At 45.4% G+C, this 25,025-nt stretch overlaps 1 protein-coding gene across 1 annotated transcript in view; it reads left to right on the forward strand.

Annotated features, from left to right (window-relative positions):
* Positions 1 to 25,025, forward strand: part of LOC119386129 (sodium-coupled monocarboxylate transporter 1) — a 34,891-nt gene that overhangs the window by 1,330 nt on the left and 8,536 nt on the right. Inside the window, exons 2-15 of the mRNA XM_049414227.1 lie at positions 553 to 627; positions 1,419 to 1,470; positions 1,903 to 1,970; positions 2,967 to 3,121; positions 3,861 to 4,001; positions 5,249 to 5,378; positions 7,927 to 8,015; positions 8,147 to 8,259; positions 9,431 to 9,498; positions 12,593 to 12,679; positions 14,217 to 14,392; positions 15,222 to 15,322; positions 18,983 to 19,101; positions 21,463 to 21,664. Of these exons, the coding sequence (XP_049270184.1) occupies positions 553 to 627; positions 1,419 to 1,470; positions 1,903 to 1,970; positions 2,967 to 3,121; positions 3,861 to 4,001; positions 5,249 to 5,378; positions 7,927 to 8,015; positions 8,147 to 8,259; positions 9,431 to 9,498; positions 12,593 to 12,679; positions 14,217 to 14,392; positions 15,222 to 15,322; positions 18,983 to 19,101; positions 21,463 to 21,664 (1,576 nt within the window). The remainder of the gene's footprint in view (positions 1 to 552; positions 628 to 1,418; positions 1,471 to 1,902; positions 1,971 to 2,966; positions 3,122 to 3,860; positions 4,002 to 5,248; positions 5,379 to 7,926; positions 8,016 to 8,146; positions 8,260 to 9,430; positions 9,499 to 12,592; positions 12,680 to 14,216; positions 14,393 to 15,221; positions 15,323 to 18,982; positions 19,102 to 21,462; positions 21,665 to 25,025) is intronic.

Raw genomic sequence — 25,025 nt, forward strand, 5'->3', positions numbered from 1 at the left:
ATGGGGTCAAATTCCGCCATAGGTCAACTCTGATTGGCCCACAGGGCTGCTACGGCCTCTCTTATTGGCTTAAGATGCCGCCATTATGAAATTGGACAAGATGCTGGAATTTGGTAGGGTCCAGAATAGCATCCAGGGGCGGGGCCTCTACCGGATGAGCTAACGTGGAGGCTTTAGGAAACTGCAGCAAGATGGCGGAAAAAAATAGCCGACGCGAAGCACACGGATGGAAGACAATTATTCCAATTCATGAACATCTCTCCACCTAACTGGCTTTGAGAGAACGTATTTAATATAGTGGTAGTAACGTAAAGTGCAGTATAACTAACACCAGCAAGACTTTGCTCTCTGCGTTGTGGAATAGCGCAAATAACGTACAGGGACACAGGCAAGTGAGGCGACACAGGCGCTATGTCCGGTGTCGTCTCACTTGCCTGTGTCCCTGTGTGTTGTTTGCGCTATTCCACGATGCATTCGCACCAACTAGCTCGGCTTTCCTTAAGGCTTTACTAGAGTAGCGCGGACAATATTTAGTCACTCCGTTCCTTGCAGTACCTGGAGCTGAGGTTCAACCGACCTATAAGGTTCATCGCGGTGGCGATGTTCACTGTACAAATGGTAAGCCCGTAATTTATTAAATTCTAACCTTATCAAATGCAATGAATTCCAATATAACGCCTAGATGCTACAAGATTCACCAAACGATTTAAATGCACGTTAAAGAGACGCTAACGTGAAACAATGAATCAATTGAAACTAATATATTATTCTTTTAGAACTCTATCGTCGTTAATTTCGCCATCATAATTTTAGGCCTACTAACAGAAGATAAAATGAAGGTCAAAGTATCATTTTCACATTTCGCGCCGAAATTTCTGCACAAGGATGCCAGCGTGACGTCATGAATTTCACAGTGTTCTTTCGTGTTTTTGCCACATTGGGTCAACAAAATATGCTGAAACTTGGTACGTTCAGTCTCTGGCTCTTTGAGAGGAGAATGTATTTCATTTTTTAGCGATTAAGAGGCATGTAAGGCCCTAGCAGATGTCGTAAAAATCTATGACGTCACAGCGAGTTAGTGCGGGAACATCAAGGTGGCGTCGTCACTTGCACTTTCTTTTTCCACATTTTCTCGCTTACAAAGCGTCTTCTCGAGTCAAGGGTTGTGCGTTTTGGTATTTTTAAATGGCAATATACGGGAAAAAATCGTTTTTCTCTTTATTGCCCCTTTAAATAACCGCGGGTTGACCACTAAGGCGTGCCTCACAATATGTGGCGGTTTTGACATGTAAAACCTCGGCAATTATTGTTATCATGCATGTATTGGCACGGCACCGAGCTTGTGTGTGGTGGCCGACAAGTTTTATTCGTAGAGCTCAGGTCATGAAATCTCTCAGCTGTTTTGTTCCCTGATCCAGGCTCTCTACTTGAGCGTCTCCCTCTACGCTCCAGCCCTGGCGCTATCGAAAGGTACGTCGAGAACTGCTACAGTTCTAGCTCAGTTCGAACGCAACCAATGGAAACACTTTTGTTAGCTTCGTGCCTTATCTGCAAAATACTCTATTGCGCGAACATGGGAATCATTTATACCAAGAGAAGGAGGAAACACCACATAAGAGGAGTGACAACCTAAAGATAGCTTGTCATTGACACAGTGCTGTTGAAGATAGATTAAAGAAGCTGATTTTTTTCCTGCTGAATTTTTATTCGATACCTACAAATATCTGAGGCATTACCGTCACCCCAAATCACTATGATCTTACTTCTTATAATGCCAAGTTGTTGTGTGAGTTGCCGGAATCGATAGAATATCATATTTCGAGAAATTACCGAAAGCTTTATCTCGGCTAAGCATCGTGTAGTCGATCAATTACTGAAACTAGATTTTCTATTCTCTCGCAGTGATGGGAATGCCATTGTGGGCAGCAGTGGCTCTGATCGGAATCGTTTGCACAGTCTATACCAGCATTGTAAGTACAATCCATTTAGAGGCTTAATTTTTCACTATGGTACTGTTGTTTTGTTTTTTCGAACGAATATCATAACAGGTTTTTTTCATCCGTTTTTGCAAAAGCGCAGTCTTAACTTTCTCTTGTAGCTCAAGCTTTTTAAGACTTATGTCTCATTCTGTTTACATTCCCTACTAATTCCATATTTAGTTTCAAAGCGCTGTGTTTCATACTTCTCCGTACACACACCTCATCTCACAAAACGCGTGAGCGAAATGTGTTACCTTGCAAAACGTGTTACTAGTCTGCAGGTAAGTTCTTATTCTTGGTGTGGCCTCGTGAATTGTCTAGAGCTCCGTGACCATTAGCCAGCGTTTTGTTTCGCTTCTGTCTGGCTTCGGTATGACAAAGCATAATACAAAGAGTGCAAATCTTTCACTATATGTGGCACCTTTTATACGCTACCCACTTTTGCACTCGCCACAACAGAAGAGAGAGAGAGAAATGAAAAGCAAAGAGGTTAACGAGATAATGTTCTGCGGTTTGCTACACTGTACACAGCGCTTGCGACACACTGTTTCATGGTAGCGGTTTACATTACTCATATCGGTGCCACATGATCACTTTCGATCGCAATCGGGCCCGATCCGGGCCGAATTACTTGCTCGCGATTGTCGACGGTCGCTGCTACGCGGTTTAAAAATCCGGATCGAGTTTCGCTGAGCTTTAGCGCACTATTTGCCGTTATTGTGTTCTACTTGTCTAACTTGTCTAATATGCTATAAAATAAGCCCTTTCGGAGAAAACGTTACCTTGCTTGCATTATATGAACCATTATGAGCAAACGATTGCATGATGAGCAATTCTCTGAACTGCATGATGCCCTGGATACAAATGCAGATTTGCAAAACGCGCGCAAAGTTGGGTGACATGTTTGAAGTTTACGTAGATCCCCAGAAATTATTGGTTTTATTTAATTCGCGATGAAGGAAGTTGAGTGGGCTCGATCGTACGCAGGGCGGCATCAAAGCAGTGGTTTACACAGACACCTTCCAGTGCGTCGTCATGGTCATCGCCTTCATTGTGGTGGTCAGTATGGGCTTCCAGGAAGTCGGAGGATTCGAGAATGCCTGGAACATCGCCAAGCAGGGAGGACGCGTCGTGTTCAACAGGTGAAATTAACCACAACTTTTAACTTCCTAAAGAACACCTTGGTGGCAGTAAAAGTCACCTAATACAGCTGACTACCATTTGAGCAAGCAGAATTTATGTTGATCGTGCACCATGCGTACACATTATGCCAAGTTTAGAAGAACATGGAGATAGCTCGTACTGCGCGCTTCTTCGATTCGAATGGCGCTCCTACCACACTTCGTTGTCACAATATTATAGGGAGCAGGGAAGTAATATGCCCAATGAAACTAAGAACGGCAGATGCATCAGGATAAGCAAACATATATACCGGTAAGAGAGTCACTGCTGGTAGAAAAATGGGTTAAATCGCCGGAATATGGATCGAGAGGTCATGGGGTTGGTTTAAGTAATAAGAATCAAGTTATGCACTTGCACTCGTGCAAAGGTCTGGTTGCCCTTAAAGTGCCGCAGTGCTCTGGTGACCTCTGGCGCATACGATGGCCGAGTCCATGGTCCCAGTAAATTTGTCTCGTTGTTACAGTCAGCTTAAAGCGGTACGCTAACTCTATCTTAATAAGAATGACAGAAGATAGGCGTATGTACTATGGTATCGTTGAAATTACAAGATCACAAAGTTACGACATTATGACTTTCAGTAATATTTTCTAAATGTAGACAAACGACCATAAAAAAAGTTATCATAGGGCAAATCTGAATAGATGTGGTCCGTCAAAGTGCAAGATAATCAAGAGAACACCGTTTATCGTTTCTTCCCAGTGCGAGCTCCAAGCTGAACGTCCGCCATACCATCTGGGGTCTCATAATCGGCGCTTGGTTCGCCAACTCTGCCAGCTACACCACGAACCAGATGATGGTGCTACGCTACCTGACCGTAAAAACTCTCACCAGGGCGAAAATGTGCGTATTCATTGTGAAATTTTCGGTAGGCCTGAAGCTATCGTAGACAGGTAAAAGCAAATTATGACAATCCTTTGTCTCAGAAGGATTGACAGGCTTTCATACCTTGTGAAAGATATACACGTTGTATTGCTTTTGGGATGGAAAGAAATGAAGGTTCCGATGTTATTAGCTATAAAATTTGAGGTTGTGTACACACACGGTACCTACCGTATTGGAAGCGGACGCTCAACGATGTAGCCACCGCTGCGGTGGCCACATGGTTGAGTGTCCGCTTCCAACGCGGTAGGTACCGGGTTCGATTCCCAGTGCCTTCCGGAAACCCACCGGTTTTTCCTAATGGGTAGATGAGTACACCGACCTGGCGCTAGGTTGTTTCTAGGTACTCATTTCGAAAGGTGGCCCCATAAGATTCTGTTAAGGTCCCTGGGCGCACTTGACCCACCACAGCCTTGGTGAAATCGTTGAGCATCCGCCGCTGCTGTTGGAGGCAGAGAATTGCTGCCGCCGCATACCTATCGGTAAAATAGGCACAAGCGCACTTCCGACCTGGTGCTCGACAGAACGAAGTACAGTCGCTTGGGAGGGCACCCAGCCTGCGGGAAATTGGCGGAAATTGGCGAAACCAGCCGCGGTGGTTTCGTGGTTATGGTGCTTGGCTGCTGACCCGAACGTCGCTGGATCGAATCCCGGCCGTGGCGGCCGTATTTTGATGAAGGCAAAATGCTATAGAGGCCCGTGTGCTTATATGCAGATGCACGTCAAAGATTGCCAGGTGGTCGAAATTTCCGGAGCCCTCCACTATACGGCGTCTCTCATAACCATGTCGTGATTTTCGGATGTAAAACCCCAATAATTATTATTATTTATCCGACGAGCTTGAATACCAGCAGACCACGCTCCCAATGGAGCAGTAGGTGACAGATTGCTATTTACGACAGCCCTAACAGTAAGCAATACTTCATTGTAGAGGCCAAATCAACAACGTTTTGAGAGTAATAGTGCCAAGGAAACAGCTCTTTTTGTGTATGGATAAATACAATATAGCGTCTGACAAGACGTAAGTAATTTCCATTCGATTTTATTCCCGAACGTTGTTACTTGGTTTCATCAAATATTAATTATGACAAAATAATTATAATTAAAAGCAGAGCCTAAGTTTTCCATTTACGTGCGTATCTTCGACGGCACTTACGCACTGCTCATGACATCCGGAGTTCTGTTGAACAAGGGTTTACCTTACGCAGAGTGGTGTGGCTGAACCTGCCGTATTTGTGTCTAATCCTGCTGCTGAGCTGCCTCAGTGGTCTGATGATATACGCTCGCTACGCCACCTGCGACCCTCTGCTGACGAAAAGGATCGACACTACCGATCAGGTATAGGAGCGACTCCTCTCTAAGGAGATACTCTGTACGCATAGAGCATGTAAATTGACATTGAATACTGATGTATTAGAATAGGTGAACGTGAGGGACCTATTTCCAATAGACTGAAGAATCATTATTCTAAAAAAATAAAATACAGCCAGCAGAAGAGATGACAATTGCCCCTGCCTTTCGCCCGAAACCCTGCACACTGTTGAGGCTCGTTAACACCTGCGACTATAGCACCAGTCGCGCGACTATCTGCGACTGGCGTTCAAAAAGCAACTGCACGCGACCGATGTTCACACCTGCGTGCGACTTATACCCTTCCGCCACAAAGAATTTACGTCTGCTCGCATTGCTGTTGCTCCGTAAAATAAGTTGACGTCATGTTCCTGCGCATCTGATTGGTCTGAGAGGTTTGCGACTGCAGACGCGCGTCTGAAAAATCGAGCAGCGAGCGACTGAGCCAAACGAAGTAGACGCTTTGCGACCAAAGCGGCCGTTTGCGACCAGTCGCCTTGCCACTAACTTGGTCGCGCGACCGGTGCTAGTCGCAGATGTGAACGAACCTTTTTCAAGTGTGAGAATTTTTCAACTGCGTCCTCCTGACTAATTAGTTTATTCTTAGGCTCTAATTCTCAATCGTTGTGCAACCTTTCTTCATTTAGGATGGAGAAAGTTCCCTCCTCTACGCACCAACGTGTTCTGCTAAAAAAACTCTCTTCGCATCTTGATATCAGGTTGAACATGAATAAATTGCATTTATACGTGCGTCAGAACATTCGGCCCTTTAACAATACGCCTCCATGTCGTTCTTTCTCTTGAAGAACACGCATGTATTGTAAGTATCAGAGTCGCAATGCCGCACGAAGGCGCTTTGCTGACGTAGGCTATGACGTAAACAATATATAGGAAGGCCGGATATGGCGACCTGCGGCAGAATCTTGGTACTATAGTGCAATTCATATTTCGTGAGCACATATCTATGATATATATATATATATATATATATATATATATATATATATATATATATATATATATATATATATATATATATATATATGCGCAACTTCCGAAGAGAAAGATCAGGCGCAACGCTCATCGTCTTTGTTCGTTACTTTGCTTTCGTCTTGGTTTACCAAAGAGATGTATGTAGTACATTTCCGCAACAAGCAATACTCGTGTGTCAAAAGCTGCCTTTAAGCATCAGCGCTTTAGATACAGCACTTTCGTCATCATCTGCGAGGATGGCATGAGCTTTTATGCTGCAGGCAATTGTGTAACTCAAGCGACACAATTGACTTTTCAATACCGATGGAAAGAACAAAAAAAGGGGGGACATGTGCTTGACTTTACCTCAACATCCGCGACGCGTTGAGCATGGCGTTACGGTTTTGAACGCGTCCGTGTCAGTAAGATAACAACGACAACAGTTGCGGAGTGCAATTCATATTAAAATTCCAGGTAAACGTTCAGCAAGATTTAATTTGGGGCTTCGTGCAATGACCGGTCATTTAACCAAGATGAAGCCTTGGAGCATAAAAGCCGGTCGGTCGGTTGGTCTATCAAATCGAAGCAGCCATTTCCTTGTTATCCTGAATTAGGCTAAAACAAGTCACGCTTATAAAAACTCCCATAACCATGCATCCTAAAGTGCGTCACGCAAAAAAATAAAATTTAATAGAAGAGACAAGTTGGTGCAACAACTAGACGCGGGAAGTTCCTCAAAATATTTCAGGACAAGAGGATCTGTAAACGTTTGCACAAACTTTCTAGGCGGCAGAAAAATTATGGTAGCCCTCCCTTGAAAGCTAAATTTCCAAATACCTGTTTGGACAACTTACAATAGCATACCGCTAAAACTGTGTTTTATAGAAATGGTAGGGTGCATTTTTTAGAATTCCTAGCCTATAAAAATAAAAAAACAAACACTTTTCATGAAGACCAAATGAACACATTTTTCAAGTGTCGCTGACACTGACAAGCTAACTTAGCCCTATTCTTTGCCCTCTTTAGCAGGGACAAATTGTACACTGCTTGTTGATCTTCGGCATAATAACTATATTTTCAGAAGCTTTAGGATACGCTACATACACATTGAAACATAAATTTACCTGTACATACCGAGTGGATCTTTCGCATACCTCATTATTTTTCCTTCACCCTTTCTTTGTTAGTGCATTTCAATCAGTCGTACCCATCCCCACGCAGAGCAGCGTGTTGGTAACATTATGCAGGTACGCACGAGTTTCAGTGTTGCACTAAAATCCTCTTTCTTTCTTTCTCTCTCGCTCCCTGTGTCTACAGGCAAAATGCGGATATGGAGCAATTTAGAAAGAATGCTTTTGGAGATCGACTTTAGCGGCTGATAACTGTTTTGTGTGCCTTCGGTTTCATAAGACAATGAGTTATAAGACAAAAGAACTTAATTCTTTTCATTATGAACAAAAAATATATTGCGGAAATAAATTATTTGCTCCACGTGTTCTCACCACCGATCACTGGTGCTCCAGAAGAACCGTCGTGCACTGACTTCACCTTCTGTTGTTCACAGCTGCTGCCATACTTTGTGATGGATGTACTCGCTGATACTACCGGGGTGGCTGGCGTGTTCGTGACGGGAATTTTCATGGCATCACTTAGGTATATCGCCGTCCTTCCTTAATTAAAGAGCTTTCTTTCTCTCTATTAGGTATTGGAAGGGTTTCAACTTGACGCTTTATGGCGTGGCTCTACAGCGAACCGTTCATCCTAATTCGTATGTAACAATGCAGCTCCGTATCTTCTGGAATCAATGCATTGGCCACTGTTTTCTACGTGGATGTCATTGCAATTCTCCGGCCAGGCATCAAAGAATCCACAGGCTCCCATATTATGGTAGCCCTGGGTGAGTTCACAGGCTTTTCCGTCATCGTGGCTTTTCGGTAGAGCTTCGAACATCTTTTTTTTTTTTTGCTACCCTATGTCATATATTAAGAACAATGCAAACTGTGAACGGAGCTTTTATTCGAAATTGCAAAACAGCTATGCTGACGTTAACGGAGGGCGCAGTTCGTCCAACTATATCGTGGCTGCCTAAGCAAATAAAAGCCGTTCATATAGTTTGCTCCTGCTTGTTGTGTTTTCAAGAAAAAGAAAGGCGGTGATCGACTGAAAATGCCGTTAATTTTTTGTCATCGCTTTCACTGATACATAGCGCATATTATTTAACAGTATTTTAAAAATCAAGGTCAACAAATGACTGAAACACATCTTGAGATGTATGATTTTAAAGCTTAAAAATATTATCGTTACGGATGCCAGTATATGTGATTTTTTTCTTTTTGCATATTACAAAACGTCATATTTCGTTTCATTTTATTTAATCAAACTAAGGGCTCAGAGCTTGGTTATTACATGGAGTTGGACGACTACAAGGTGTTTTTAACACAAGCAGCAACTGCTTCAAACGGGTAGTAAGAAGCATGTATGGGTGAAATAAAGAGCATACGAATAGAAATTTTAGGGAATGCAGTGCGTATAGTAGCAGCCCGGAATGAAAATTACATAACACAATAATACAAGATAATGATACAACAGAAAATACCGTAATGCATAAGTACTAGATAATAGTATCAAGCATAATGAAAGAAATAACGGGATAACAAAGAAAAAAAGAAAAACTAATGAACGAATGAAGTCTTAAACTCCATAAACTGTTTTAGAAAGCTTAGATGCCAATGAAAGCTTTTTTCTCTTTTTTTCCTAAAGAGGGGCCTCTGTAGAAGAGTTGAAATAAAACTGTATAATTTTGCAATGTTGGCACTGGTTTGCGGCAAGGTATTCTACTTATTTATAGAAAAAGCTAAAGGTGTGCGTCGCCGCAATTTTTATTGACATATTACATAATTTATACTAGACAGTTTACTCAGATAGGAAAGCATGATGTTAATCTTCCTGTTTAAGCGGCGCCTTTTCGATTCAGCCTTAAATTTAGAAGTTTGTCCCGAAAACCACGTGATGCAGTGGTATGTTGGCGAAGAAACCTCAACATTGTGTACGATATCTTCTCTTCGCAGGTGTGTTCTTCGGGATACTGTCCATAGCATTGGTCGCAGTGGCCGAGCAGTTGGGAGACGTTCTTGCGGTACTGTGCTCTTCCATGTTCTCGTGCTTAACATGATGCACTGTCATTTATCAAGCCGACAGTGACGGGGATGTAACCCTTATGCGGGAAAGTGATTACTGCATCCTGCGTACTTACAAGAGCGCGAACATACGTAAAAGAGCCATAGAACGCAGCGCAGGATTTGTCGGGGGCAAACAGTAATGGCAAGTATTTCATTACATAACGTAACGGGGTTTTGGTTTAGTTAAGGGCGAGACGCTTATGGGCTGCGTTAAGCTTGACACGAACAAGCTATAGGAGCGCCTCGTAGAGTCACGTGAGTTCATTGCTAATCATGTACCACCGAGTGAGGTTGTTTTCGTCAAAAGAACTAAACCTGGGCCTCACTAACGTCTCAGTGATTGAGAAGAAAAAAATTTAGCAGTGGCTTAGCTCGGCTATGCCAGGATATACGTAGCGTGAGCTAAGGTTCAGCTGATTATTCTTAGCTTTCCTGGTTGTGTAGGATTAGCTTGATTATCATGCTTACTGCTGTTTCAGTTGACACACACACTGTATACGCACTATGTGACGCACGTCTATTTATTTTTTGCTCAACGTCAGGTTGCTTCTCTATTGCCACAAAGACGGATCGGTTGTCAGTGCTGTAACACGCTGTCGTCTCTATGACCCCAACGCCCGGCGCAGACTACTGCAAGGTCGATTCAAATAGGTCGCGAAGCTTCGGGCGAAAAACGGTTCAGAACCTATTGCCAACGACACCAGCAAGGGGAGTTATGGGTGCTGCGATTGAAGCGCGACTATGTTTGGAGGGAACAAACACTAATAGCGAAAAACCAAGTTTTATTCAAACGTAAAGCAATCTTTATGTTTTACAAATTACATTTATTTCCCGAAAAATATTATGTAGGTGCAATGTGCCAAGAATGTACGACAGTGTTAAATTCTTACGAAAAACCTTTTTCTTAGCGCCCCCTGAAGAGAGGCGCACGTCATTGTCATTCAGTGCAGCCCTTGCGGTGCATGGAAAGGCGCGCTCGTAAGTTCGTCTGCGGCGACACGCCCCCTCAGGTGTTCTGGTGTTTAGCACTTGCATGCGTTCTGTGAATTATTGTGGTGAGAATTTGATTTTGGTGTGCGCGAAGTTGCGAGGTGCGTTTCATCGTTGGTGAACGTGTTGGCTACGGTGTTCAACGGACAACGGCACGACGCGGCTAACATTTCACGCCGAACGCTTTCCTCGGTACTCGCGGAAACGATGTGGTGTTCCAAGGATGCAATAGCAACACGCGTACGCCTGGCGAGCCCTCTCTTCTAGATAAGACAACGGGGCAACGGTTCGGAGTAGTGTGCTTGCTGGATTTTCACAGATCAGTATTCCTGCTGCCCGGTTTCCTTCGTGAACACGCGGTGCCTACTATATTTCCTGTTATCGGTGAGCAGATCGCTAAGTTATCTGTCGCGCTACAATTCGCATGTCTTGATACGTTACACGTAAGGTTAATTTATTGGAACAAAAGGCAAAACATAGTGCACGTAGTGTACGCACTTTTTGTACTTATTACGACATTTGTTACACATTGTGTAGGGTGTGTTAAATTGCGTTATTGTGACCATTGAATAAAACTGAAATATCATTATTTTGGCGTGACCAGGCGTCATTTCTTCTCGTTAGAACTGAAGCACACATACAGTGCGCTCTTTAAGTCCCCTGCGCATGTGCGAAGCAAATAAGCAACGCTGCAAACATGAGAGGTACGCTGCTGCCTACTTTATTCACGCTGTGGAAGATGACACGAACGTAGAATAAAAGCTCAAAGAATAAATTTTCCTGGTAAAACCAAGGCGAATTGCACGACGGTACACTTAAACACCGCTGTTTAGTCACGGGTCGATATTAGTTTAGCTAGCGTTGGCTTCAAGCGCATTCGCCAAGAGCTTGCGGGCTCGCGGTAGCGCGAGTCCCTAGCGATCAGGGGCCTAAGAAAAATATTTTTAGGTCAAATTTCGCGCCAGTGCCAACAAAGCGACGTCACTTTTTTACCGGATATTGCGTCACATCCGCTTTATTTTTTGTTCCGCAGGAAGTGTTCCCTCCTTACACAGATGGCGCTAAGCCCCATGAGCAGCTGATGAGCAGCCATTTTCTGAACGTATGGGCTTCTATGGAAGCTTCGCTACCATTTACATTTACCTTGACTACCGCGCAACGGAGGCGCACACCTGGGCACGCGCCGGCGCCAGTGCGTCTTCCGCGGCTATGACGTCACTCCTTTGGAATGCGCAGACCCGCGAGGCGCGCGCGGCAGCAGCGGCTCCGGTGCGCCAGCTGTGCCCCGTGTGACGTCACTGCTCCTCGCGCTTGCGCAGCACGGCTCTCCAGAAGCCGCGCGATATTGCTCAACCTCGGCCAGTGTAGCTAACGCTACAAAATCATGCTGAAATGCCCAAAGTCCCTGGCTCCTCCTCTGCTGCAAAATTCCTCTACAAGATACAGTATCAGTGGCAGGGATGTCAGAACGTTCACGCTCACTGCGCCTTGCTGGGCCCATGTTATTGTTGAGTCAAATGCCCGTAAAAGCGATGATTAGCAAGAAAAAATATACGAAAATGCGTGGTTGGACTTGTTTACTGAGCAGCAGCATTGGCACTGATATTTATTTCCGAACAGATTCTAATTCTAATGACCAATATCAGATATTGCATGTGTTTTTTAGTGGCGTATAAGGGGCAGCTGTGGCCAAGAAGCTCCACATATCGGCTATCACTATATTTTTAGGTATCGTCGTGGAGAGAGATGTGTACCAGTGCACGCGTACAAGATTGGCGAGGTCTATCATTAGCTAACTGGCTTGGATACAGCTAAAGTGTCCATTGTTTTATTTGTACTTCTAATATTGACCTGGGCAGGCGAAGTCTGTGCTGCTAAACTTGTACTTATGCATGGAGCTTGGCACGTTGCGCGGAACGATGCAAATTCAGAGAAAGCAGCTGATTTCAGAGTATATTCGAGTACTCTCGTCACATAAAGATCTACTGCTAACGTGCGTTTGTAGGTACACAAAATAGTGTCTGTGAGTCCGTGCAACAACGGAGAACTATCTTTTTGTAGGCACAGTCGGCGATCAACAGCGGACTTGGGGGCCCACTGCTCGGCCTCTTCTCCATGGGTGTATTCATTCCGCATGTCTCATCGAAGGTATGACTTCTTTTGTCATTGTTGTCTGCGACTGGAAGTTATGTATACTCATTGTCAATTCTGCCAAGTGGGTCATATGCACCTTCAAGAGTACCATGCAGCCGCGCGAAGTTTTACTTGCAACAGCACGACGTTGCGTATGTCTTTACGCTGGGTCGTGTAATCTTTTTCTGAAGCCGCTTACATGAAACATGTCTAATCGCGCAACAAAGCGAGAATGACGGGAAACGGCGGAAAAGTGTGTAAAAATCTTGAAGGTAGGAACTAAAATGAATATAGCTTCTTTCTCAGAAAAGAAAAGTCGTAGTTTCTTCCGAGAGGCGAAGAATTGATATTAGTAAGGAATTGTCAGACTATCGCAAAAGAGAGCAGCATAAATTCAGGTAAGCATTCGCTTATTAAGCAAGCAATTGATACATGTTACACACGCCAGAAAGAGCGCGACAAAACGACCTCTGCTTCGCCAACGAACTGTAGCAGAAATGAAAGTCAGCGCCGTGATTGTCTTTCTGCTTTTGTCCCCCTTTTCCGCGCTCTGATTATTTTGTCATGTATTTTCAACACGTCTGGGCATCTGACCCTTTTCTTATTTTGTTATTGATCCAGTAAGTCTTTCCCCACTAAATTATCCCATAAATATGGTTTTGTTGCTCGAAGGCTAGCGAAGCAGTTAAATACGAATAAAGCACAATCGTCAGAGTCAGGTTGAACTCTCTAGTGAAATGCGTAGTGTGTTGGCACTATTGCGGGTACACTAACTTTAGAACGCCGGAGGTTAAACAGCTGCGCAGGAATTCCACTGCTGTAGTCTCGCGCTTTGCGTGACGCTTCTTCATATTAAGTACAGGAGAAACAAATACTTTTACCGTTTTGGAGGGCCTCATCATGCAGTGTTGTGTGAGCCATCTGAGTAGACGAAAGATGACACCATTCCACGTGTGTCGTTCGGTTTTTGAAGGCCATACAAATCAGATTAGTTATGTTTAATATTAGTTATAACTTGTGTATTAAGTTCTCATAAAAATATAATTGCGTAGGAGATACCAAAAGCTCGCCTTATACAGTTCACGTTAAAAACATTCTGGATGCTTGAAAATGCATTGTTTTCCGGAAATTGTGAAGGAAGCTTCGTTTTAATGATGATGTAAGAACCTGCAGAACACGCTCAAAATTTTTCGTCTATGGTGTGGCCTCTCGCCTACATATACCTTGGTTGCCTTTTGCTGGACTTCATAGAGACTCCATTAACCACGCCTTTACGCCCTGAGCAGGTTATGAGCTCGCGTTCACCAGTAAACCTGTCAATAATTTACTTGCTGACTTGTTCACTTGAACAACTATTCACTCTGAATCAGGTCACTCTGAGCGCAAGCGTCTTGCATCAGCACAGCCATGACATACAAATCCAAATTTACCAAACTTCGCTTCCGTTTCTAAAGCCCACCTTGCCACTGCTTACCTTATATAAATAGGTGACTAGACTTCCCTTGTCTAAAGGTGCATCAGTAGTTTGCGCTGTTGTTCTTTCCATACGCAGGGCGCCATGTTAGGCCTTCTGACGTCATTGGGCATCTCCCTGTGGATAAGCATTGGAAGCCTGGTCAATTCACCCACCTACCCGTCGCCGCCGCTCTCAGTGGACGGCTGCCCCGCGCTGTACCGAAACGTCACCAACAGCTCCGAGCCCTACATACACCCAATCATTACCGAAGAGTAAGTGGCACTCTAAGTTACCTATTACTATGACGAGGAAAATGAGGCGTGGTTACGTTAGATTATACGTGGAAGAATAGCTTCAATTTTTCTATAGATTTGAGAAATTAGCATTGTTACGTTAGAAGTTTGCTTGCAGGGAATGTCTATTAATTGCTTGGTGATGTATTTAGCAGTCCGTTTGCGATAACTGCTATAGGAAAAAATTGGCCGCGTATCTGCGTGCTCCGCTGCAAATGCCGTGTAAAGACGATAGAGGAGGCGCTGCGTGAGATATGGACGCAATCTGGCAGTACGTCGAAAACATGAGCTTGTGCACAGGGTTTCCTTCCTCCGCGGCAGAGGGCGTTCGTCGGCGCGCATAGGCATTTTCAGCGCAGCCGCATTTTCAGAACAGCTTAAGAAACTAGGATCTTTAGAATTACGTATCTATGTATTTTCTATTAAAGGAACACATCACCTAATACTTACCTAGTGATGTTGCGCCTCAGATATGCGTAATATTTACTTTTTGATCGGCAACGTTCAAAATTATGAACAGCTGTACCAGTTCAATATGGGTGGGCGGTAAGCAAGTGGTTCAACTTTGGCCGGGTCGCTGAATCCGGTGACAGACAGACGGACAAACAGACAGACCAAAATTTCTGCGTTTAAGTTCCCCAGGAAAGACTATCGTCTTTAAAACGGTTATGTGCCAGCGCATGAACTTCCACGCGTTGGCACATAACCAGGGACTTTAAACGTATCTCTAACCTATCTGATCGACTGAGTCGAAGAAAATAAAGTGTTAACTGGTTGCCCTGTTTTCTCGTCTTTATCGAAAATCCAGGAACGTCGGTGACGGCGTCTACTCGCTGTCCTACCTGTGGCAAACGTTGGTGGCGTTCCTCGTAAGCTTCGTGGTCGGCATTCCTGCCAGCTTCTATGCAAGTAAGAAAAACGTGCCTGCATATTAACACTGGAAAGAACTTTAAATGCAAGCCCACTTTTGACACCGACTGTTCACACGGCCAGGGGTTCGCGAATGTTCAGAAATTTCTCAAATCGCAGTTATGTTACTCGGATAATTGCTGCATCTACCAGTGGACCAACCCGGAAAACAGTAACGAGGATCACCTCGACGACAACTTATCTTGACAGTAGAGTCGAAGCTACGGAGGCGGGGCTTCCCCACATACGCGTGTTGCTCTGCAAGTAGTACGGCAGCTTCCGACTGATTTCGGTTTTGCTCGCTCGCATCGTTAACGCCCTTAGAAAATTATATATACGAAAAATGCGAATTGGAGAGTCATTTCGATTGTTCAATGTACATTTTAGTGTGATATTGAGAGTATATTTTTCTTGGAGAACTTTAACAGCGCGTTTGCGGCCGCACGCTGAACCGTCATGGACGCCATGTTTACCTTGGAAAACGGGCGTGCCGAAAAGGCGGTGCTGTCTAAGAAATGGAAGATAGGCGTTCTTGTAAAGTAAACAATGACTGTATTTTACCTACGACTTCCCGCAACTCTTTGAGTCTCATAATAAATAAAGCAGCATTTATTTCACAAGGCCAAGGATAAAATTATCAGTAAACTTAAGTCTACTTCTTGGCGCGGTAGTAGGCATGCGCTTCGGTTCTGTAGCTTTCACAGTACTGTCAAGAAAAGTTGTCGCCGTGTTATAAATCCCTACCACTAACATCGCGTGGTTGGTTGATTGGTTGGTTGGTTTATGGGGTTTGACGTACCAAAGTTACTCGGGCTGTGAGAGACGCCGTAGTGGAGGGCTCCGGATACGTTAGACCAGCACTGATATTGCATAGTACGTAAGCCCCTAGCAGTTCGTCGCGTTAGAAATGCGACCGCCGAGGCCGGGGTCGAACCCGCGTCTTTCGGATCAGTATCAAAGCACCATAATCACTGGGCAATGCGGCAGCCTCTAACATCCCGCGCAAAATAGTTCTTATAGTTCTTACCCACATCTTACCATACTACAGTGCCTAGCTCGAGTTTGAGGTTATTTAACGACGCGGCACAATGCAAAAGCTTGGCTTTTGTTAGTATTGCAACAACTTGCTGACCGATGTGTGCAGGTGTCGTGTTTTGTTTGCAACGCCCTTTACGCCATTCATTTTCAAGAAAAACAGCTGTAAGCGCCTTTCACGCTTATATTTAGGCATCGTGCTACATGTGTGTCGTTAAAAACCGAAACCGGCGCAGCACAACACAATGAACTTGAAAACAGATGAAAGGAAGTTAACGGCGCTGGTAAATAGCACATGCAGTCGACCGATCAGAAAAAGTCTCTACGACTTCTAGCTACGAAAGAAACAAATTTGATGTAAGCGACCATTTCATAATAGACTAGGAAGAGAAATGCTTGTATCGTTTTATTTTACCATTGCTTTCCGGATGTTTTCTTTTTTTAACTGCGAAGCATTTCTTAGCGAACTTCTGCGAGTTTGAGCGTATCTATCTATCTATCTATCTATCTATCTATCTATCTATCTATCTATCTATCTATCTATCTATCTATCTATCTATCTATCTATCTATCTATCTATCTATCTATCTGTCTGTCTGTCTGTCTGTCTGTCTGTCTGTCTGTCTGTCTGTCTGTCTGTCTGTCTGTCTGTCTGTCTGTCTGTATGTCTGTCTATCTATCTATCTATCTATCTATCTATCTATCTATCTATCTATCTATCTATCTATCTATCTATCTATCTATCTATCTATCTATCTATCTATCTATCTATCTATCTATCTATCTATCTATCTATCTATCTATCTATCTATCTATCTATCTATCTATCTAGCCGCCTACGACTTTGTGCTCTCCTGGCCGTTTCGTTAATCGGATGTATACCAAAATTGGTATGGAATCCCACGACCGTATTAGGAACATAAATGGCAGGTCATAACATGAAAATCATGACATGCATGTCATGAACAGCATGATTTACATTCCACGGCCTTGGGGCTCTTGCGGCCATTCCGTTAATTTCATATATACCAAAACTGGTATGACGTGACAAGAGTTCATGGCGAACATAATGACAGGTCCTAACGCGCAAATCTTGACACGCATGTCATGTGCGGCATGATTTACATGGCATGGTCTCGGGGCGCTCGCGGCCGTTTAAATGAATGGATATACACGAAAACTGGTATGACGAGACATTTCGACATGACGAACATAACTGACACGTGGTAACATGAAAATCATGACATGCGTGTCATGCACGTCATGATTTACATGCCACGCTCATGACGCACTCGCGGCCGTTTCGCTAGGTTGATATACACCAAAATTGGTATTGCGCGATGTGACTGTATGAAAAACATGAATAACAGGTGGTAACATGAAAACCATGACAGGCATGTCATGTGTGTCATGATTTACATGCCACGCTCATGGTGCATTCGCGGCCGTTTCGCGGGCTTGATATACACCAAAATTGGTATTGCACGACGCGACTGTATGACGAACGTAAATTAGAGGTGGTAGTATGAAAAACATGACATGCATGTCATGTATGTCATTATTTATATGCCACGCTCATGGTGCATTCGCGGCCGTTTCGCAGGCTTGATATACACCAAAATTGGTATTGCGCGACGCGACTGTATGACGAACGTAAATTAGAGGTGGTAACATGAAAATCGTGACAGGCAAGTCATGTGCGACATGATTTACATGCGACGCTCATGATGCGCTCGCGGCCGTTTCGCTCGCTTGATATACACCAAAATTGGTATTGCGCAACGTGACTGTATGACAAACATATATGACAGGTGATAACTTGAAAATTATGATATGCATATCATTTACGGCATGATTTACATGCCACGCTCATTGTCCGGTCGCGGCCGTTTCGCTAGCTTGATATACACCAAAATTGGCATTGTGTGACGCGAATGTATGACGGACATAAATGACAGGTGGTAACATGAAAACCATGACATGCATGTCATGTATGGCATGATTTACATGCCACGCTCATGGGGGACTCACGGCCATTTCGCTCGTTTGATATACACCAAAATTGGTATTGTGCGATGTGACTGTATGACGAACATAAATGACAGGTCCTAACATGCGAATTATGTTATGTATGTCATGTACGGTATGATTTACATGACACTGTTATAGTGCGCTTCCGGCCATTTAGATAACTGGATATATACCAAAATTGGTATGGCATGACAGGAGTGCGTGATGAACATAAATGACCGGTCATGCATTGTATATACCAGAATATACGTTTCATTGGCATGGTATATATCACATTGTGCATGCATGCGTGCACAGCAAACATACGATATATGGTGAACTAGATGCCATGGCATGAATGATTTCATTTGGCTCAAAAATAAACAAAGCGATGTATGCAGCTCTTTGCTGGCTGCTTCGCATTACATCGATTCCCACAGTGCGTGGGATCTGCCGGACTTTTTTCTCCCGCGAATAATTTCGCCACTCGAGTTTCGATGCAATGTACGTGGCTGTTCATCGCATAAAAAAACGGCGTGACCAAGTGCTGAACAGCGTAACAACTGTAGCGTCTAATTCTGACGTCGTTATACTGCTTTTCCTTCTTCCCTGTAGCTGCAAACGATCCCAAGAAAATGAACCCCAAACTGATTTGCCCCATCGTGGACGTCCTGTTTCCGTACCTTCCGGACCGATTCAGAAGACCTTTCAGGTTCAACCTGGGAGAGGATTACGTGAGTGCTATTCTTGTTCTCGCATACATATCAGCTTTAATCCACAGCGGGACTTTTTGTGTAGGTGGAGGGCGTACAGTGGCCCTTTCCCCAATTTAGTGAAACACAAAAGAAGAACCTAACGATAAGCGTGAGTCTGCAGCTCGATTACTTATGTGCTTGTTTTGCACCATAAGAGAAGCCTAGTATGGTATATCAGCATAAGCTGTTTGTTTTTTTATTAATTTACGAGTAACTGGTACTGTTTGAAGAGTAGGCCCTAAAGGTTCAAAAGCCGCATGGAGGCTACGACAAAGGACGTAGCGAAGGTTCCCACATCATGTTTTGCCTTATCCGGTTTACTTAACAAACCGAATGGGGTCCTTACCGTCCGTGTATCAAAAGGTCACGCGGGCGCTCTTGCATTGCACCCCTATCGGCACGTGGCCACCGCTTCCTGGGTTCTAACCAGCGCCCACCTGTTCGGAAGTGGAACGCCATGTCCCCTGAGAGTAGCTTCAATGATTCTGTCTACGTAGCAACCAGCGGCGTTGAACACGAAGGGAACAGCCAGATCTGATATGCAGTATAGGCTTCCCAAGCAACGCTTAGCGGCGCTGCTGCTCTTGACAGGCAGCGCCATCTCTGGCAGAAAAAGAGAAACTGGGGCGTGATCAGCGAGCGTTTTTCCTTCTCTCCACCGCGTTGCCGCTCGCTTCCGTGCACGTGCAGAGCTCTCGCGGTGCACTTGCGGCGTCTCACAATGTACCGCGTGCAGTGCGGCTTCAAAAGGATCTCCAAGCTTGACTGGCGCTTCCGAAAAGCGAACTTGATCAAATGAGAAAGGCTATCACGTTAACGGCGAAGAGCAGACGATCGACGACAACCACGCCCGATTCAAAGCGAAATGCATTTCCCAAGTCGCGATTACAACGTGTAGGACGTATACCTCTGTCATGTTATATTCTGTCATGTTAAAGATGAATAATGGTCCACATGCACTCCGAAATGAAGCCGTACACGCTATCGATGTTCTGCGGCGTGGACTACGAATCATATGATTGTTGTTTTGATATGGCATGCTTACAGTAGCAGCCGTGTACTTTCGTGAACAAACGTTTGCGGCGTGCGAAAAAAAGATTATACGGCCATGGCACTGTTTCCTGAGAAGGTTTGAGTCAAGTCCTCCGTGCCGCTGGAGAATCACCCGCCGATTAAGACGCGAGGCAGCTAGCTGAGCTTTAACCACTGTGAAGCAAGATGAACTGCTCGCCTCGTTTTTTCGGCTCTCGTGTCATGCTTGCAGTCTCTTTGTGATATCGACTTGACAGGCGTATAAAACCTGTTGCGCGAACGCGGCTAGAAAATTGCACAAAGTCAGAAGGTGGTTACTTCAAGGTTGCAATTGCAAAGCATGTATTAAGTGCCAGTTATATTTAGCGGCTTAAATATATATCACCCTAATAAAGTGGCAAAAACAAAGCAAACCTGCAGAACGATGTCAAAGCTTGCTTCAAATGCACAGACGTCCGTACCGGCGTGTTAAAGCAGCCTTCCCGACGCGTGAAATGCAGGCGCCGAACTTCTGACAATGTGCGGAGTTCAGTTGAATTCAACTAACCGCGCAACGCTAACGGTATAACGCGAATGTGAACGTTCAACAACGACAGGTAGGTCTCACGAGCACGGGGAATCAAAACACAGAGTTGCTTCACCTACAACCGTAACTGGACTTTAACAATGCGAGAAGACAGCGAGTAATCATTACTGTAGTCGCTGCGTGCATGCGCCCCGTTACTTACCGATTCAGGTAGTCGGAACGAACGAAAGCGATGAACTCAGACAGCCAAAATAGAAGGCGAGACAGCGCTGTCAGCTATCCACGCTTGCCGCCTTTATTTCTCGTGCGACACGCCCGGGAACCGATACAGTTTAACACGTGAATCGTGTGCCTTGTCTGCACTGTTGTGGCTGGCCACTAAACCGCAATACTTCGGACCACGCTTGCGCTTCCGCGGGGTCGCTTCTGCCATCGTGGAAGTGCGCAGCTTCGCACAGCAAGCCTCTCGGTTCAACGTACCCAGCTGACGGCCTCCCAGTTACCCGCACCGAGAGAAGAACGAGTGCACACGTGCGCTACCGCTACCGTGAAAGGGGCTGAGTCGGCCGCGCCACGTTCCAGAGCTTTCCGACAGAGCCGCGGCGCGGCTGGCGCGGCGCTGTCGTCGCGCCGCAAACTTGAGCTTGGGTTCCCTATACTCTTTGCATGTCGGGAAATGGCTAGTGCAAACGGACATCAGACAGCAGAACATCAACTCTAGCGCCTTGCCCACCTGCGATTTTTCCGCATGTCAATAATTCTTCCCTCTTTGGTGTTCGCAGGTTGCGCCTCAGCTTGAGCAGCAGAGCCAACGCAGAAGTCAGTCACAAACCAGCGTCAAGACGACTGTACCACCGATTGACCGGGACCCAAAGATACTGGGCCAGAACGTGTCCTACATCCAGGCGCTCACGGAGAAGCTCTTCCCGGGCGCTGCCTTCCATCCCGAGGAGCCTCTTCGCTATGACTCGACATTCACTGCGAGTCAGTACTCCTCGCACTTATAGCGCACTATTCACGCTTACACACACGCACACAAAAAGAGCGTGTATCCACCGAGAAGTCTAAAGCAAGTGTGGGTCGATGCCGGCGCAGCCAGGGAAGCCCCTGACCAGGTGTATACGCACCTCCTTACCGCTGTATTAAGCAGGACGAAATAATTCTCTTACGTAATTATATGTCACCAGGGAACGTCCAAACACTAATGACAACGAATCATTTCACGACGCAGGTACCCACTTCTAATAATTATGAATTCCAGCAGCTCCTATGTACACTACACCTGCTTCAAGCCGTAACAGGCCAGCTAAACACTAAGAAAGAAAGACTGCGCTTTGATGATAGCAGGGGAGACTAAGAGAGCGAGAGGCTGGAGATGCTACTCCAACTGCCATGCATGGTGAGGGATGAAAAAACACGCAAACGGACACACACATAACACACTAGAACACGAGTTACTTTCAGAGCCTCATTTAAGCCTGTATCACGCAGAAATGCCAAATGTGACTGAGAGTAACACGCAAGGCTGATGAAGTGAGCATAACCACCCTTTCAGTGGCGTATCGTTAAGTCCCCCTTCACGCAGACTCCACCCGTGCACTACATAGCTATGCCAAATTTGACCTGTTACGTCTCATCTCAATGTGCGTAGTGTCTCGACTGTGAAGTCTTCTTCAATGTAACATAGTAGGCGTGTTCACGATGACAAAGTAAATTCCTTAGCGTCATCTAATGTGTGTAGCCACTACAGCCCACAACTAGCCCATTTAGTCTGTTTTCTTATTGTCCGTGGTACTTTCGTTATGCTTTCTTCTTGACATCTGTGTTCAACGACACATAACGCTCTTCGTTTTTCCGCGTATTGCTCTTCCTGAGCTTTAGTCCCTTAAACATGCACATACGTGCCACATGTTTGGTTAATGAATTTTTTAACGTTTCAACAGAATGTGGCATCGAAGCGGAATGGCATGCTCCAGTGACAATATATATGGTTGGGAGCGTGCAAGCGTCACCGACGCAGAAAAAAACATGTGATCCACGTGCACCTGTGCGATCGCGCTTACGATTTAGCGCAGTTGCCGGCATCACCGACTCCCTTTCAGCATTCATACGTATAGTAGAAAAAGTGGCAGCACAGCATCGCCCAATACAGCCCTTCTCTTTGTTATCGGAACTAATATCTAGTTTTGTTTTTTAAACATCACAGCTTACTGTCTTCTATACAAACGCTGCCAAGGAGACATGTCATTCTCCCGATGAAAACGAGCCACATTGTCGAAGCTATGGCTTTCTGCATCCCCTTTTCGACAACTGTCAATCATTTCAAGGCTTCGTCGACTGTGAACAACTTTTTTGATGGTAAAAATCGAAGCTCGAAGAAGAAAAAAAAATCAGGCGAAGCTTGCACTAGCCGCAAAAGGCTTGAAACGGCGAAACTGGACGATTCTGAAGACTAATCTGGCTGCTTCTAGGTTGTTTCTGGGCCTTAGCTAGGTGATGCAGGTTGTTTGTAGGTTGCTTCTAGGTCGTAGCTAGGCTTTAGCTACGCGATGCTAGGTTGTTTCTACGTTGATTCTCAGCGCAGAGAGGTTCGACTTAAACCACAGACAGTCACAGACACGACACGGTTGTTCAAACTCCAGAGACAGAAACTCGCGCTGAAACTAAGCGCTCGCACCTCTCATATAGATCTATGGGCACGTCGTCATTGGCGTAGGCCTTCCATCGCTTCGGGGTCTTCTCGCAGCCGCCGTTGCTGTTCGCGTTCTCTAGTATTCTCTTCTTGTACGTACTCGGGCAGGGGCGTAGGCAGAATTTTTTTTTTTTTTGGGGGGGGGGGTGCCACCACCTTGATCAGAAGTGGGGGCCGGGCGTGCAGATGTGGTCCAGTGTCATTTTGTGCTCTCTGGGCCATGAAAAAAAAAAATTTGGGGGGGGGGGGGGGGGGGGGGGGCGGTGGAGGGAGCGTGCACGGGCCCGGTGTGCCCCTCTCTGGCTACGCCACTGTACTCGGGGTATTCGGCTCGCCGCCGTCGCTTCGCAGCCATTTGTTGGGCGAACTGTTGCCTTCTTCCTTTTTAGTGAAAGTTGTGGGTAGTCGGATTTACCCAGTTTCTGTGGCACACACCCGTTTATGGTCACAATAGTTTTCTGATAGGCCGCACAGTGGCACATACCCGTTTGATGACGATAGTTTATTTCATTTTTGGTGGACCAGTGGCGAGTAGGGAGGCAAGCAAAGAACTTAATTTCGATCCGGAGACGACTCTCACTCTCCCCTTAGGGGGCGACATCGACAGGCCGCACCCACGACAGGACAGGGAGATGCATCTCCTCGGCCATGTCATGGGTTCTCTGGATAGCCCTTAACTGGTCTTCTTTCTCGTTGCTGGTTAGAAGATATCGCCAGTCCTCCTACGTAGAGGGAGACCTGGGGCTCTCGCGCAGTGCAGGACATTGCCACAGCATGTGTTGTAAAGTGCAACGCGGGTTACCACAGCGAAGGCAGCCCGGCTCTATGCCATCCATGTATTTAGAACATTTAAGAGGAGAAGCGTATGTCTCCGTCTGTAACAGACGTAAAGTGATAGACTGAGCTCTGTTTAGGTGTGGATGCAGGAGTGGGAACTTCCGCCGTTCCACCTGATAGTGCTTGCAAATTTCACGAAAGGTTAGGAGGGGATCTTGATAGTACCAGCTTGCGTCCTGAGCCTCCGAGTGGTTCTCCCCGACGTGGAATGTTAGACCTCGCGTCCGGGAGTGTGCCAACTCGTTGGCATTAAGGATGGTTCCGTGTACGTGTCGGCCAACGTGTGCCGGGAACCAGATGATGTGCTTTTTGTCTGTCAAATTGGCAGCAGAGAGAACTCGAGCGGCTTCCCGGCATACCGAACCCGTCATGAAGGCTCGGGCGGTTGCTACCTTCGAATAAAGTGAGCCAAGAAAATACTTTAATTTCTTGGGATTATCGTATAGAGCGGACTAGGGATGGATGCAATAGCTTGGTATATTGCATGAATACAGGCGCAGTGGACTGACGAACAAGTTTGAACGGCGAAGTATATCGGCTTCTCCGTTAGAAATCATATTTCTCTCCTTTTGAACATTTCAGTACAATAATGCGTGTGCGCAACATCTGTACGTAGGGCCGCGACAGTGTTGCTAACAATAATAATAATTGTTGGGGCTTAACATCCCAGAAGCACCATATGATTATGAGGGACGCCGTAGTGGAGGACTCCGTTCTTTAACGTGCACCTAAATCTTAGTACACAAACCTTCAGCATTCTCGCCTCGAAATGCGGCCGCGGCGGCCGCATTTTCGATCCCGAGACCTTCGGGTCAG

This window comes from Rhipicephalus sanguineus, chromosome 3 (genome assembly GCF_013339695.2).
Source record: "Rhipicephalus sanguineus isolate Rsan-2018 chromosome 3, BIME_Rsan_1.4, whole genome shotgun sequence".
NCBI classification, from domain to species: domain Eukaryota; kingdom Metazoa; phylum Arthropoda; class Arachnida; order Ixodida; family Ixodidae; genus Rhipicephalus; species Rhipicephalus sanguineus.